This window comes from Schistocerca gregaria, chromosome 10 (assembly GCF_023897955.1).
Source record: "Schistocerca gregaria isolate iqSchGreg1 chromosome 10, iqSchGreg1.2, whole genome shotgun sequence".
Classification (NCBI taxonomy): domain Eukaryota; kingdom Metazoa; phylum Arthropoda; class Insecta; order Orthoptera; family Acrididae; genus Schistocerca; species Schistocerca gregaria.
The window spans coordinates 122,981,309-122,997,875 of NC_064929.1; the positions used below are offsets into that span (position 1 = coordinate 122,981,309).

At 45.0% G+C, this 16,567-nt stretch overlaps 1 protein-coding gene across 1 annotated transcript in view; it reads right to left on the minus strand.

Moving 5' to 3' along the window:
- LOC126293464 (uncharacterized) overlaps positions 1-16,567 on the minus strand; it is an 80,692-nt gene that overhangs the window by 45,106 nt on the left and 19,019 nt on the right. The window contains exon 3 of the mRNA XM_049986706.1: positions 11,415-11,573. Coding sequence (XP_049842663.1) covers positions 11,415-11,573 — 159 coding nt within the window. The remainder of the gene's footprint in view (positions 1-11,414; positions 11,574-16,567) is intronic.

The window sequence follows — 16,567 nt, forward strand, 5'->3', positions numbered from 1 at the left end:
TATGACAGATTTAAGGACAGAGAACAATGCGTGGGTTCTGGAGTATAACACATGGCGCGTATTTGCAGAACTGGGGCCCTGCAACAGATGATGTGGTCTAAAGTAGATGTGGGTAGTTTAGACTAGGCCATGGATATGTGGAAATGTATCACCAGGCCATATGATTCATACTCCTCATTACAGCAGGTCGGCATGCATGTCCAGGAATCCTGTCATACAGAATAGTGAGTTATGTATGGTGACATACGCCACATATATGCAATTCAATTTTGTATCTTTAAATGCAGACGTTTTAGTTTACCCATTACCATGACTCCTGTGGATATAAATTAGAGCTACACGCTTTCTGTAACCAGTGACAATTTTCTTTCAGAAGTTTTAACTCGCATCACTAGTTACTTTTATGCCATGTATGTGTCACGTGAATTTGCTGTAAATCCACCTCATAAACTCCGATACACGCAGCGAGAGTAAAACAAATAGCCTTTGCCTGCGGCAGACTTGGAGTGCCAATTGACATCAATTTGCATACAGGTTTCCTAGTAAGTACATCAGAGATATCAGAATGTCCCAAGTGTGGCACAGTTTGCAGAGTGAATCCCTAGGCGGCAGATGTGCCTGAACATGTAGACAAGCCGTCCTCACCATATTGTCGCATCGACTTACTTCGGCACTGCTGACAGGCAACATAGTGAACAGATATTTTATGGAGGCTGCTGTTTTAGCACCAACAGCGCTTCAGTGAACTGCACAAACGTAATGTTCCAACAATATTGGCGTTTTCCGCGACACAAATGCTGATAACATTGGACACCTGCCATGGGACGTAGGAACTTGGAGAACTGCTATATCTACTAATTGCTATCTAGATGTCTAGTTATTTTCATGCGGCCCCAGAAAACTTTTGACATAATTCTGAATTGTATATACACTAGTGGCCATTAAAATAGCTACGCCGAGAAGAAATGCAGATGATAAACGGGTATTCATTGGACAAATATATTATACTAGACCTCACATGTGATTACATTTTCACGCAATTTGGGTGCAAAGATCCTGAGAAATCGGTACCCAGAACAACCACCTCTGGCCGTCATAACGGCCTTGATACGTCTGGTCATTGAGTCCAACAGAGCTTGAATGGCATGTACAGGTACAGCTGCCCATGCAGCTTCAACACGATACCACAGTTCATCAAGAGTAGTGACTGGCGTATTGTCACGAGCCAGTTGCTCGGCCACCATTGACAAGACGTTTTCAATTGGTGAGAGATCTGGAGAATGTGCTGGCCAGAGCAGCAGTCGAACATTTTCTGTATCGAGAAATGCCCGTACAGGACCTGCAAAATGCGGTCGTGCATTATCCTGCTGAAATGTAGGGTTTCACAGGAATCGAATGAAGGGTAGAGCTACGGATCGTATCACATCTGAAATATAACGTCTACTGTTCAAAGTGCTGTCAATGGGAACAAGAGGTGCCCGAGACGTGTAACCAATGGCACCCCATACCATCACGCCAGGTGATACGCCAGTATGGCGATGACGAATACACGCTTCCAATGTGCGTTCACCGTGATGTTACCAAACACGGAAGCGATCATCATTATGCTGTAAACAGAACCTGGCTTCATCCGAAAAAATGACGTTTTGCCATTCGTGCACCCAGGTTCTTCGTCGAGTACACCATCGCAGACGCTCCTGTCTGTGATGCAGCGTCAAGGGTAGCCGCAGCCATGGTCTCCAAGCTGATAGTCCATGCTGCTGCAAACGTAGTCGAACTGTGCGGAGTGATGAGTGTTGTCTTGCAAACGTCGCCATCTGTTGACTCAAGGATCGAGGGGTGGCTGCACGGTCCGTTACAGACTTGCGGATAAGATGCCTGTCATCTCGACTGCTAGTGATACGAGGCCGTTGGGGTCCAGCACGGCGTTCCATATTACCGTCCTGAACCCACAGATTCTATATTCAGCTAACACTCATTGGATCTCGACCAACGCGAGCAGAAATGTTGCGACACGAGAAACCGCAATCACGATAGGTTACAATACGACCTTTATCAAGGTCGCATTTCTCCTCCTCAAACACAACAACGTTTCACCAGGCAACGCCGGTCAACTGCTGTTTGTGTATGAGAAATCGGTTGGAAACTTTCCTCATGTCAGCACGTTGAAGGTGTCGCCACCGGCGCCAAACTTTTGTGAATGGTCTGAAAAGCTAATCTATTGCATAACACAGCATCTTCTTCCTGCCGGTTAAATTTCGCGTCTGTAGCACGTCATCTTCGTGGTGTGGTAAATTTTATGGCCAGTAGTGTAGTATGTAGATTTATTAGCGTTTTCATTACATTTTTCTTACTTGTAAAGTGCATTTTGCATCAGAGTACTAAATCTGAGTTGCTGTAGATGAAATTTCGAATCTGTCAGCCATATACAGCGGACTGGTATACATGAAGAGAAAATACCAGGTGATTGAATTCAAAATGAGCTAGTCATGGAGGTACAGTTTGGGTTGTAGACTTGGTAGATATGCGAATGCATTAATTCAGAAACGATTTACGCTGGAAATAAATTGTTTCCAAATTTGTCCATCAATTGCAATTCTGGCTCCATATTATCTATGACGGTATGACATAACGTCAGTGAACAAGATGGCTATCGAGAGGAGAGAGCTTGCGCTGTTAGTAAAAGTGTCTTATGTGAAAAGCATCAATTACAGTTACTGAGAGTATCAAATGGCCCTGAGCACTATGAGACTTAACATCTGGGGTCATCAGTCCTCTAGAACTTAGAACTACTTCAACCAAACTAACCTAAGGACATCACCCGAGGCAGGATTCGAACCTGCGATCGTAGCAGTCGCGCGGTTCCGGACTGAGCGCCTAGAACCGCTCGGTCACTGCGGCCGGCCTGAGAGTATCACCGACTGCAATGTCTGAGGAGAGGCCTGGGATCATTAAATGGTTTGAAGACGATTATAATGAAACAGTAATACATGGGTGAGCCTGGTATGGCACCTGGAAGAGAAGGCGACCTATCTGATGGAAGTAGTTGACAAGGTTGCTGTAGCTGTAACTGACCATGCTGTACGTGGACCAGGTTGCGCTAGTGCCCTTACAGTGTCAGAAGTATTGTCTATCCCACAGTCAGCAGTATGGAATGTTTCGCTGTCTATTTTTACACTGGTACCTGTATAAGAAGCAAAGAAGGGAAAGCAGAAAGGTGGGAGGAGTATATAGAAGGTCTATACAAGGGCGATGCACTTGAGGACAATATTATGGAAATGGAAGAGAATGTAGATGAAGACGAAATGGGAGATACAATACTGCGTGAAGAGTTTGACAGATCACTCAAAGACCTGAGTCGAAAGAAGGCCCCGGGAGTACACAACATTCCATTAGAACTACTGACGGCCTAGGGAGAGCCACTCCTGACAAAACTCTACCATCTACCAATCCCAAAGAAAGCAGGTGTTGACAGATGTGAAAATTACCGAACAATCAGTTTAATAAGCCACAGATGCAAAATACTAACGCGAATTCTTTGCAGACGAATGGAAAAACTAGTAGAAGCTAACCTTGTGGAAGATCAATTTGGATTCCGTAGAAATGTTGGAACACGTGAGGCAATACTGACCTTACGACTTACCTTAAAAGAAATATTAAGGAAAGGCAAACCTACGTTTCTAGCATTTGTAGACGTAGACAAAGCTTTTGACAATGTTGACTGGAATACTCTCTTTCAAATTCTAAAGGCGGCAGGGGTAAAATACAGGGAGCGAAAGGTTATTTACAATTTGTACAGAAACCAGATGGTAGTTATAAGAGTCGAGGGACATGAAAAGGAAGCAGCGGTTGGGAAGGGAGTGAAACAGGATTGTAGCCTCTCTCCGATGCTATTCAATCTGTATATTGAACAAGCAGTAAAGGAAACAAAAGAAAAATTCGGAGTAAGTATTAAAATCCATGGAGTGTCTTCAAAGTAGGATACAAAATGAACATGAACAAAATCAAAACGAGGATAATGGAATGTAGTCGAATTAAGACGGTTGATGCTGAGGGAATTAGATTAGGAAATGAGACACTTAAAGTAACAAAGGAGTTTTGCTGTTTGGGGAGCGAAATAACTGATTATAGTCGAAAGAGAGAGGATATAAAATGTAGACTGGCAATGGCAAGAAAAACGTTTCTGAAGAAGAGAAATTTGTTAACATCGAGTATAGATTTAAGTGTCAGGTAGGCATTCCCGAAAGTATTTGTATGGAGTGTAGCCATGTATCGAAGTGAAACATGGACGACAAATAGTTTGGACAAGAAGAAAATAGAAGCTTTCGCAATGTGATGCTACAGAAGAATGCTGAAGATTAGATGGGTAGATCACATAACTAATGAGGAGGTATTGAACAGAATTGGGCAGAAGAGGAGTTTGTGGCACAACTTGACAAGAAGAAGGGACCGGTTGGTAGGATATATTTTGACGCATCAAGGGATCACAAATGTAGCATTGGAGGGCAGTGTGGAGGGTAAAAATCATAGGGGGAGACTACGAGATGAATACACTAAGCAGATACAGAAGGACGTACGTTGCAGTAAGTACTAGGAGATGAAGAAGCTTGCACAGGATAGAGTAGCATGGAGAGCTGCATCAAACAAGTCTGTGGACTGAAGAGCAGAACAACAACGGAATGGTACAGTAATACATGGGCGAGCCTAGTGTGGCACCTGGAAGAGAAGGCGACCTATCCTGGTGGTAGATGCTGACAAGGTTGCTGTAACTGACCATGCAGTACGTGGCCCAGGTTGCGCTAGTGCTCTTACAGTGTCACAAGCATTGTCTATCCCACAGTCAGCAGTATGGAATGTTTAGTTGTCTATTTTTACACTGGGACCTGTATAAGATCCAGATGGGGCAACAAACATAACCTCTACAGCAACGTTCTGAATCTGCCCTTCAGTTTCTGTCAATGATCGATGACATGGGACTGTGCAATATTCTGTAGAGTGACGGAGCAAATTTTACACTATAAGGTGCAGTGAGTGCCCAGAACTGCCGAATTTGGCTAACTGTTTAACAACGTGTTGTGCGTAAGGAGCAACTGCACTCGCCGTATGTGACTGTGTGCTGTGGAGAGACAAGCACCTTTATTCTCGGTCCGTACTTCTTTCAAGAGTATACACCCAGAGAGACTGACATTTGCATGCTATCGGGACCTCTTCTCCAGCATGTGATTACTGACTGGGTAGTGCACAACTGTGAGGAAACCATTATTTTAACCCTTTGACCAAATTATTTACGGAAATTGTAGACTTTTTATGAACACTTCATTGGGCTAAGAAATTCATAACATCATACTTTAAATGTAGAAAGTGAGAGTTTAGCCTACGAGTATAAAAAAATTTGTGGGAATTATTGTTCAAACCTAACTGTGGAGTAACTTCACTTGCTAACGTAAAAAAATGTATTTCCTTTAATTTTTAGTACAAAAACATGTTAAGCATTACATTTATTAATGTAATAATTCATACTGTCCTTTGATTTCACTAAGGTGATGTACCTTGGATCTTAGAGAAGCATTGTGCTACACAAAAAGGTACACGACAGTTGCTACACATTGTTTATGTTCTCTTTCCCCTTTGTTCTTGGTGATACATTAGCGGCATCTTCTGTCTATTGTGCCTTTTGTAGGAAAATGAGTTCCAACTTTCTCCAGACAAACTTCATCTGGTACTCCAGACACGCCTCTTTTTTGGTGTCTGAAAAAGAACAGGCCTTCCTCTTCTCTTACGACTTGAGAAGCCAGAGATAGCTCCCTTGCCAAGAGCAATCTAAATGTTAGCTGGTCTGCTTCTGTCTTCTGTAGCTTCCACATAACGTAGTAATTGACAACTGCCAAATCCACACGAAAGAACAACAGGCTGCGCCACCACTTCCATGAACGACGGCCTAACGCAGCTAATCAAATCTATCCACTCCTCTCATTATTTTATTATACTCTGCCACAGCCAATGGGCAGAATACTTCACTTCTGCTTCCACTAACTTACATTCTAATGTTTATGTAATTTTTAGTAATATCCAGCAAATACACTCCTGGAAATTGAAATAAGAACACCGTGAATTCATTGTCCCAGGAAGGGGAAACTTTATTGACACATTCCTGGGGTCAGATACATCACATGATCACACTGACAGAACCACAGGCACATAGACAAAGGCAACAGAGCATGCACAATGTCGGCACTAGTACGGTGTATATCCACCTTTCGCAGCAATGCAGGCTGCTATTCTCCCATGGAGACGATCGTAGAGATGCTGAATGTAGTCCTGTGGAACGGCTTGCCATGCCATTTCCACCTGGCGCCTCAGTTGGACCAGCGTTCGTGCTGGACGTGCAGACCGCGTGAGACGACGCTTCATCCAGTCCCAAACATGCTCAATGGGAGACAGATCCGGAGATCTTGCTGGCCAGGGTAGTTGACTTACACCTTCTAGAGTACGTTGGGTGGCACGGGATACATGCGGACGTGCATTGTCCTGTTGGAACAGCAAGATCCCTTGCCGGTCTAGGAATGGTAGAACGATGGGTTCGATGACGGTTTGGATGTACCGTGCACTATTCAGTGTCCCCTCGACGATCACCAGAGGTGTACGGCCAGTGTAGGAGATCGCTCCTCACACCATGATGCCGGGTGTTGGCCCTGTGTGCCTCGGTCGTATGCAGTCCTGATTGTGGCGCTCACCTGCACGGCGCCAAACACGCATACGACCATCATTGGCACCAAGGCAGAAGCGACTCTCATCGCTGAAGACGACACGTCTCCATTCGTCCCTCCATTCACGCCTGTCGCGACACCACTGGAGGCGGGCTGTACGATGTTGGGGCGTGAGCGGAAGACGGCCTAACGGTGTGCGGGACCGTAGCCCACCTTCATGGAGACGGTTGCGAATGGTCCTCGCCGATACCCCAGGAGCAACAGTGTCCCTAATATGCTGGGAAGTGGCGGTGCGGTCCCCTACGGCACTGCATAGGATCCTACGGTCTTGGCGTGCATCCGTGCGTCGCTGCGGTCCGGTCCCAGGTCGACGGGCACGTGCACCTTCCGCCGACCACTGGCGACAACATCGATGTGCTGTGGAGACCTCACGCCCCACGTGTTGAGCAATTCGGCGGTACGTCCACCCGGCCTCCCGCATGCCCACTATACGCCCTCGCTCAAAGTCCGTCAACTGCACATACGGTTCACGTCCACGCTGTCGCGGCATGCTACCAGTGTTAAAGACTGCGATGGTGCTCCGTATGCCACGGCAAACTGGCTGACACTGACGGCGGCGGTGCACAAATGGTGCGCAGCTAGCGCCATTCGACGGCCAACACCGCGGTTCCTGGGGTGTCCGCTGTGCCGTGCGTGTATCATTGCTTGTACAGCCCTCTCGCAGTGTCCGGAGCAAGTATGGTGGGTCTGACACACCGGTGTCAATGTGTTCTTTTTTCCATTTCCAGGAGTGTATACACGAATACAATCTCCCTCATGAATATAAAAGTAGATAAATACAACAGAAGACACTTCACCTGCAAAAGGAAAGCACACTATCCAAAAGACGCTGTGGCGGTCTAAACAGTAGCTCGTTTTCACGCGGGAACTGATCTTCTGCATTTGATTGACTAACAAGGCAGAAATACAACACCTTTCGCCTAACCGTTGACAATCTACACATGGTTAGCACACTCTAACAGATATGGTAGCACAAGGGGATCCTTCACTGAGCGAGTGACGGGAAGTGTTGCCCCATCTTGGAAAACCCTTTAGTGACCAGTGGGAACTATAATTCCCACTTACTAGTTCTCGCTGCAAGTTCAGTGGTAATCCGTGTGCACGGTACATCCAAACCGTCATCGAACCCATCGTTCTACCATTCCTAGACCGGCAAGGGAACTTGCTGTTCCAACAGGACAATGCACGTCCGCATGTATCCCGTGCCACCCAACGTGCTCTAGAAGGTGTAAGTCAACTACCCTGGCCAGCAAGATCTCCGGATCTGTCTCCCATTGAGCATGTTTGGGACTGGATGAAGCGTCGTCTCACGCGGTCTGCACGTCCAGCACGAACGCTGGTCCAACTGAGGCGCCAGGTGGAAATGGCATGGCAAGCCGTTCCACAGGACTACATCCAGCATCTCTACGATCGTCTCCATGGGAGAATAGCAGCCTGCATTGCTGCGAAACGTGGATATACACTGTACTAGTGCCGACATTGTGCATGCTCTGTTGCCTTTGTCTACGTGTCTGTGGTTCTGTCAGTGTGATCATGTGATGTATCTGACCCCAGGAATGTGTCAATAAAGTTTCCCCTTCCTGGGACAATGAATTCACGGTGTTCTTATTTCAATTTCCAGGAGTGTATTTGCTGGATATTACTTAGTGCAACCTTCCATGAGTGTGTTGTCTCCAGAGGTTTTGCAAGTGCGTTGCCTGAAAGATCGCCTGATCTGAATCCATATGTCTTTCAGCTCTGGCCATATCCAATGTAGTAAATACTAGGGACACATTCAATCTCCACCTAATCTGATGACCAGTATACAGCAACACGTTGGCCAGATTTCACTGAAACTGCTGCTAGCAACTGTTGATCATGTTTTTAGTGCTCATACTGAACAAATTGTACAAGATCTTCAAAAAGTCTCTCTGCAGTGCCGTATGATTGTTAGCCACGTGTGCCGTTATGATTGTTCGCCTGCCTGGGTTACTCCCCCTCAAGTGCACTCTCCCAACATTCCACTGTTTCGTTTATCTCAGCCAGCGTCAGTAATGTCATTGGTGTGTGTCGTTACGTGATGACGTGAACGTTTATTTCCTTTGTTCATTTGTTTCTTTGTTGTCACTGTTAAAATGCTAACCATTCAAGATCGCGAGCTTTTAGTCGAACAAGTGTCCAAAGCTGAAGGTAAATACACAGTTTCAGTTCGTCAAACATTTAATTCAGTTTTCCAGGAGACAACACACCCACCTGTGTGAGATCTGATATCGAACTTCGGGGTCAGTGACAGATGGACCGGGAAGTGGTTGTTCTAGTGTTTTGTCTGCGGATAAACTACTCGATATTTCCGATAAAATGTCCAGGAGTCCGAACAAGTCAGTAAGAAAACTCGCCCAGGAAATCGATGTTAGTGTCGTAGCGGCCCGCACAGCTGTAAGGAAAAAATTAAGACTTTTCCCATACAAAGTGCAAGAACTGAAAAATACTAATCATGGCAAGAGGCTGCATTACTGTCAATGGTTCAAAAATTGCATTCAGCAAAATGGATGTGGTATTCTTAATGAAACGTTTTTCGCAGCTGAGGCGTGGTTTGTTTTATCCTGGTACATGAACTCGCAAAATTCTCGTATGTGTAGTGCAAAATCCATTGTGTTCCAGAAGAAATGTTACAGCTTGTGTTTGGGAACATGATTAGACGCACTGAATTGTGTATTCAACAACGGAAGGGGGGGTGGGGCACTTTCAACATTTAATGTGAAAAATTTAAGGTAAAAATGAATATTCAATACATATACATCTACATGACTACTCTGCAATTCACATTTAAGTTCTTGGCAGAGGGTTCATCGAACCACAATCATACTATCTCTCAACCATTCCTCTCCCGAACAGCGCGCGGGAAAAAAGAAACACGTAAACCTTTCTGTTCGAGCTCTGATTTCTCTTATTTTATTTTGATGATCAATCCTACCTATGTAGGTTAGGCTCAACAAAATATTTTCTCATTCGGAAGAGAAAGTTGGTGACTGAAATTTCGTAAGTAGATCTCGCCGCGACGTAAACCCTCTTTGCTTTAATGATTTCCATCCCAACTCGCGTATCATATCTCCCACACTCTCTCCCCTATTACGTGATAATACAAAACGAGCTGCCCTTTTTTGCACCCTTTCGATGTCCTCCGTCAATCCCACCTGATAAGGATCCCACACCGCGCAGCAATATTCTAACAGAGGACGAACGAGTGTAGTGTAAGCTGTCTCTTTAGTGGACTTGTTGCATCTTCTAAGTGTCCTGCCAGTGAAACGCAACCTTTGGCTCGACTTCCCCACAATATTATCTATGTGGTCTTTCCAACTGAAGTTGTTCGTAATTTTAACACCCAGGTACTTAGTAGAATTGACAGCCTTGAGTATTGTACTATTTATCGAGTAATCGAATTCCAACGGATTTCTTTTGCGAGTCATGTGGATCACCTCACACTTTTCGTTGCTTAGCGTCAACTGCCACCTGCCACACCATACAGCAATCTTTTCTAAATCGCTTTGCAACTGATTCTGGTCTTCGGATGACCTTACAAGACGGTAAATTACAGCATCATCTGTGAACAACGTAAGAGAACTGCTCAGATTGTCACCCAGGTCACTTATATAGATCAGGAACAACACAGGTCCCAGGACGCTTCCTTGGGGAACACCTGATATCACTGAAGTTGCACTAGATGATATGCCGTCTTTTACTACGAACTGCGACCTTCCTGACAGGAGATCACGAATCCAGTCGCACAACTGAGAAGATACTCCATAGGCCCGCAGCTTGATTAGAAGTCGCTTGTGAGGAACGCTGTCAAAAGCTTTCCGGAAATCCAGAAATACGCAATCAACCTGAGATCCCCTGTCGGTGGCGGTCATTTCTTCTTGCGAATAAAGTGCTATATATTTTCACTGAGTATCATTTCGGTATATTCACAGCGGCATACGGCACGCTCGGCTAACAAACATACGGCACTGCAAAGAGACTTTTTGAACACTCCGTATAAGTGACTGTTAATAATAGAACCAACATGATAGCTTTCCCACATGCCTGACATTTTCGACCCATGTCCTGTAGTTAATCCATTACATATGAAAACATTTCTACACATATTTCTTGCATTCACAGCGCCAGATTTGCACCTAGTGGCCAAAATTATAACTAATTTGTTTTTCAAGTGCAAATCCCTTTCGCATTAACACATTAGAATGCCCATCAAGTTTACTGTAATTATAGCCCACCCTAGACAGATGGGAATAGGTGCACTTTTATTATAACCACCTGATACCTGAAAATGCGTGCCAGAAATTGTGTTGATCATGGTATGAACAAAATGGTTCTAATGACTCTGAGCACTACTTAAACCTAACTAACCTAAGGACATCACACACATCCATGCCCGAGGCAGGATTCGAACCTGCGACCGCAGCAGTCGCGCGGATCCAGACTGAAGCGCCTAGAACCGCCCGGCGACCGTGGCAGGCATGGTATGAACAGAGAGAGGCAACCAGCAAGCCTCCGGACTCGACGCGTGGGTACTGTGGAGGAATGGCAGCTGCGGTGGGGGTCGGGTGAGTAGGTGGTTGTGGGCCTGGCGGGTGGGCTGACATGACAGACAGAACAACAGGCACTTACGGAGACCGTTGGGAAGTCCAGGCCGACGCTGAACACGTGCAGGGACGAGTTGACGTAGCGCACCTTGGCGTCGCCGTCTCGTTGGAACGTGGACAGGTCGGTCAACCAGCCCTTCTTCAGCGAGATCTCTGTCGTGCGTTCGATGCCCAGGGGATCCGTCTGGCGACAAAAACACCCCGACCATCCGGCGGTCAGTCTACAGCTTGCAAGGTAAAACTCATATACTCGTTTATATTGCACTACACAGTTCACCTTTGAAGTGCATTACACGATACACTCTGGAGTCTTTTTTATACACTACTGGCCATAAAAATTGCTACACCAAGAAGAAATGCAGATGATAAACGCGTATTCATTGGACAAATATATTATACTAGAACTGACATGTCATTACATTTTCACCCAATTTGGGTGCATAGATCCTGAGAAATCAGTACCCAGAACAACCATCTCTGGCCGTAATAACGGCCTTGATACGCCTGGGCACTGAGTAAAACAGAGCGTGGATGGCGTGTACAGGTACAGCTGCCCATGCAGCTTCAACACGATACCATAGTTCATCAAGAGTAGTGACTGGCGCATTGTGACGAGCCATTTGCTCGCCCACCATTGAACGGACGTTTTCAATTGGTGAGAGTTGTAGAGAATGTGCTGGCCACGGCAGCAATCAAACATTTTATGTATCCAGATAGCCCGTAAAGGACCTGCAACTTGCGGTCGTGCATTATCCTGCTGAAATGTAGGGTTTCGCAGGGATCGAATGAAGAGTAGAGGCACGGGTTGTAACACATCTAAAATGTAACGTCCACTGTTCAAAGTGCCGTCAATGCGAACAAGAGATGACGGAGACGTGTAACCAATGGCACCCAATAGCATCACACCGAGTGTTACGCCAGGGTGCGTTCACCGCGATGTCGCCAAACATGATGCTGTCAATAGAACATCGGTTCATCCGAAGAAATGACGTTTTACCATTCGTGCACCCAGGTTCGTCGTTGAGTACACCGTAGCAGGCGCTCCTGTCTGTCAAGGGTAACCGCAGCCGTGATGTCTGAGCTGATAGTCCATGGTGCTGCAAACGTCGTCGAAGTGTTCGTGCAGATGGTTGTAGTCTTGCATACGTCCCCATCTGTAGACTCAGGGACCGAGACGTGGCTGCAAGATCCGTTACACTCATGCGGATAAGATGCCTGTCATCTCGACCAATGGTGATACGAGGCCGTTGGAATCCAGCACGGCGTTCCGTATTACCCTCCTGAACCCACCGATTCTAAATCCTGCTAACAGCCATTGGATCTCGACCAACGCGAGCACCAATGTCGCGATACGATAAACCGCAATCGCGATAGGCTACAATCCGACCTTTATCAAAGTCGGAAACGTAATAGTGCGCATTTCTCCTCCTTACACGAGGCATCACAACAACGTTTCACCAGGCAACGCCGGCCAACTGCTGTTTGTGTATGAGAAATCGGTTGGAAACTTTCCTCATGTCAGCACGTTGTAGGTGTCGCCACCGACGCCAACCTTGTGTGAATGCTCTGAAAATCTAATCATTTGCATATCACAGCACCTTCTTGATGTCGGTTAAATTTGGCATCTGTAGCACGTCATATTCGTGGTGTAATAACTTTAATAGCCAGTAGTGTATTACTATTGTTATGTGACTGCATGCAGCACTTATTTTGCATCATTTAACCCACGCCTTAACAGGGGGAGGGATGGGTAGTTTATGACCGACTGTTGCGAATATACTCTAGATTTCAAAACACTGAAAAATGTATTTACAATGTAAGCAGCGGTGAGAGTCAGGAGATTAAGTTGTTGTGGGCGTCGCGCTTGGGCTGACACGGCAGACAGAACAACAGACACTTACGGAGACTGTAAACATAAGCAATGTAACACTCAGATAGGCTCAAATAAAACAAGACACTCACACGTTAAATTCCATCTGCACCCTTCATCAGAAAACGAAACACACACATATATACACACTTTCATTAACATGTGCAAACTCGCCTCACACACACGACCGCCATCTCTGTGAGTTCCGTCACGCATTCCAGTGAGAGCTACTGGAGAGGGCGGCGATGTGTGTGTGAGGTGTGTTTGCTTGTATTAATCAATCTGTGTGTGTGTGTGTGTGTGTGTGTGTGTGTGTGTGTGTGTGTGTGTGGTTGCTATGTTGTTTTCTATTAGTGATTGTATTACAATTCACTTCGGTAGGAATCCCAGAAATGGTTTGCCATAATGTGTGTGTGTATGTGTGTGTGTGTGTGTGTGTGTGTGTGTGTGTGTGTGTGTGTATGTATTTCCTTTTATGATGTAGGTTGGCTGGAAGCTAATGTGTAAATATCTGCGACTTAACCCGTCATCTTTACAGTAAGTAGCACTACATTTTTCCTTAGACTCTTGATACTCCGAATTTCCATTGTTCGAAAAATGTATTTACCGTTTTTAATGAATTCTTCTACCAGATTACGTAATTGTTTTAGATTTTTAGGTTAAACTGACAATATTATTAAGTTCCCTCTCAATTACAAGTAGACCTAACTTTTAACAATTAATATTACACTCAATAATTTCAGGTTGTGGATCCTACTTGCACATAAATAAGTTTTTAAAAGCATGTTCATAACAGTTAACGTAATCCGTATTTCTTTTATTCCTTTCCTGTTGGTCCATAAGTGTGACCCCTCTCCCTTACCCCTCCCCCCCCCCTCCACCCCACAACCTCTCACAGCGGTCGGTAGTATATGTTATAGAAAATGCGTTACTGTTATTAGCTTTACCATTACATGAAAGAACTCTGACTTGTGTGCCCACTGTAGCAGCAATGTGAAAAATCACAAAAATTTAATAATTTGTGCGACGCTCAGTAGCTCGGTACGGGCTTTTGTTGAAGTTTCGAGAACATACCTTCACCGAGGAGTCAAGCAGTATGTTGCTCCCTTCTACGTGTATCTCGCGAAGAGACCATTAGGATAAAATGAGAGAGATTAGAGCCCACACAGACGCATACCGACCATCCTTCTTTCCACGAACAATACGAGACTGGAGTAGAAGGGAGAACCGTTAGAGGTAATCAAGGTACCCTCCGCCACACACCGTCAGGTAGCCTGTGGAGTATGGATGTAGATGTAGATGTAGATGTAAGGTATCTATGAGTTTCTGACTGGCTGGATCAAGGTTGGCGAGGTTGCTCCAGTACTAACGAGACTTTTGCAGCGCAGTTTGGTTTCCTTTGAATTTAAATTAATTTAGTGATGAGGCATGAGTTTCCTCAAATAGTAAACAATCCTGTAAATAATGGTCCTTAACCTTATTTGTAAAGTAGTTTGAAATAACAAGTGATTTGACCATAGTGTCGAAACCTCCATAAATGCTGTTCAGAAAAATAGTTGAACATCTTATCTTGTAAGTTGTACAATTGCATATTGATAGAAAAAGATGTTTATTTTCCTAAGTTCTGCATATAAACTCAATTCTTGTACAAATTTAGCTTATGTAAAACTTTTTCTTCCCTTCTCTAAATCAAAATGCGGTACCTGAATATTTGTGGATACAGGGTGTTATTAAAAAGTACTGCCAAACTTTCAGGAAACATCCCTCACACACAAATAAAGAAAACATGTTGTCTGGAAACGCTTAATTTCCGTTTTAGAGCTCATTTTAGTTTCGTCATTAAGTACTGTACTTCCTCGATTCACCGCCAGTTGGCCCAATTGAAGGAAGGTAATGTTGACTTCGGTGCTTGTGTTGACATGCGACTCATTGCTCTACAGTACTAGCATCAAGCACATCAGTACGTAGGATCAACAGGTTAGTGTTCATCACGAACGTGGTTTTGCAGTCAGTGCAATGTTTACAAATGCGGAGTTGGCAGATGCCAATTTCATGTATGGATTAGCACGGGGCAACAGCTGTGGCGCGGTACGTTTGTATCGAGACAGATTTCCAGAACGAAGGTGTCCCGACAGGAAGACGTTCGAGGCAATTGATTGGCTTCTTAGGGAGCACGGAATATTCCAGCCTATGACTCGCGACTGAAGAAGACCTAGAACGACGAGGACACCTGCAATGGACGACGCTATTCTTCTTGAAGCCGAAGATAACCCTAATGTCAGTATCAGAGAAGTTGCTGCTGTACAAGGTAACGTTGAGCACGTCACTGTATGGAGAGTGCTACAGAAGAACCAGTTATTTCTGTACCATGTACAGCGTGTGCAGGCACTATCAGCAGCTAATTGGCCTCCACGGATACACTTCTGCGAATGGTTCATCCAACAATGTGTCAATCCTCATTTCAGTGCAAATATTCTCTTTACATATGAGGCTTCATTCCAACGTGATCAAATTGTAAATTTTCACAATCAACATGTGTGGGCTGACGAGAATCCGCAAGCAATTGTGCAATTATGTCATCAACACAGATTTTCTGTGAAAGTTTGGGCAAGCATTGTTGGTGATGTCTTGATTGGGCCCCATGTTCTTTCACCTAACATAACCTAACCTAACCTAACCACACCCACTCTAACATACAATACCATGTCTGGTCAATGGAGCACGTTATCATGATTTCATACGGGATACTCTACCTGTGCTGCTAGAACATGTCCCTTTACAAGTACGCCACAACATGTGGTTCATGCAGAATGGAGCTCCTACACATTTCAGTCGAAGTGTTCGTACGCTTCTGAACAACAGATTCGGTGACCGATGGATTGGTAGAGGCGGACAAATTCCATGGCCTCCACGCTCTCCTGACCTCAACCCTCTTGACTTGAGCATTTGAAAGCTCTTGTCTACGCAACCCCGGTACCAAATGTAGAGACTCTTCATTCTCGTATTGTGGACGGCTGTGATACAATACGCCATTCTCCAGGGCTGCATCAGCACATCAGGGATTCCATGCGACGGAGGGTGGAATCATGTATCCTCGCTAAAGGAGGACATTTTGAACATTTCCTGTAACAAAGTGTTTGAAGTCACGCTGGTACGTTCTGTTGCTGTGTGTTTCCATTCCATGATGAATATGATTTGAAAAGAAATAGTAAAATGAGCTCTAACATGGGAAGTAAGTGTTCCCGAACACATGTCCACATAACATATTTTCTTTCTTTGTGTGTCAGGAATGTTTCCTGACAGTTGGC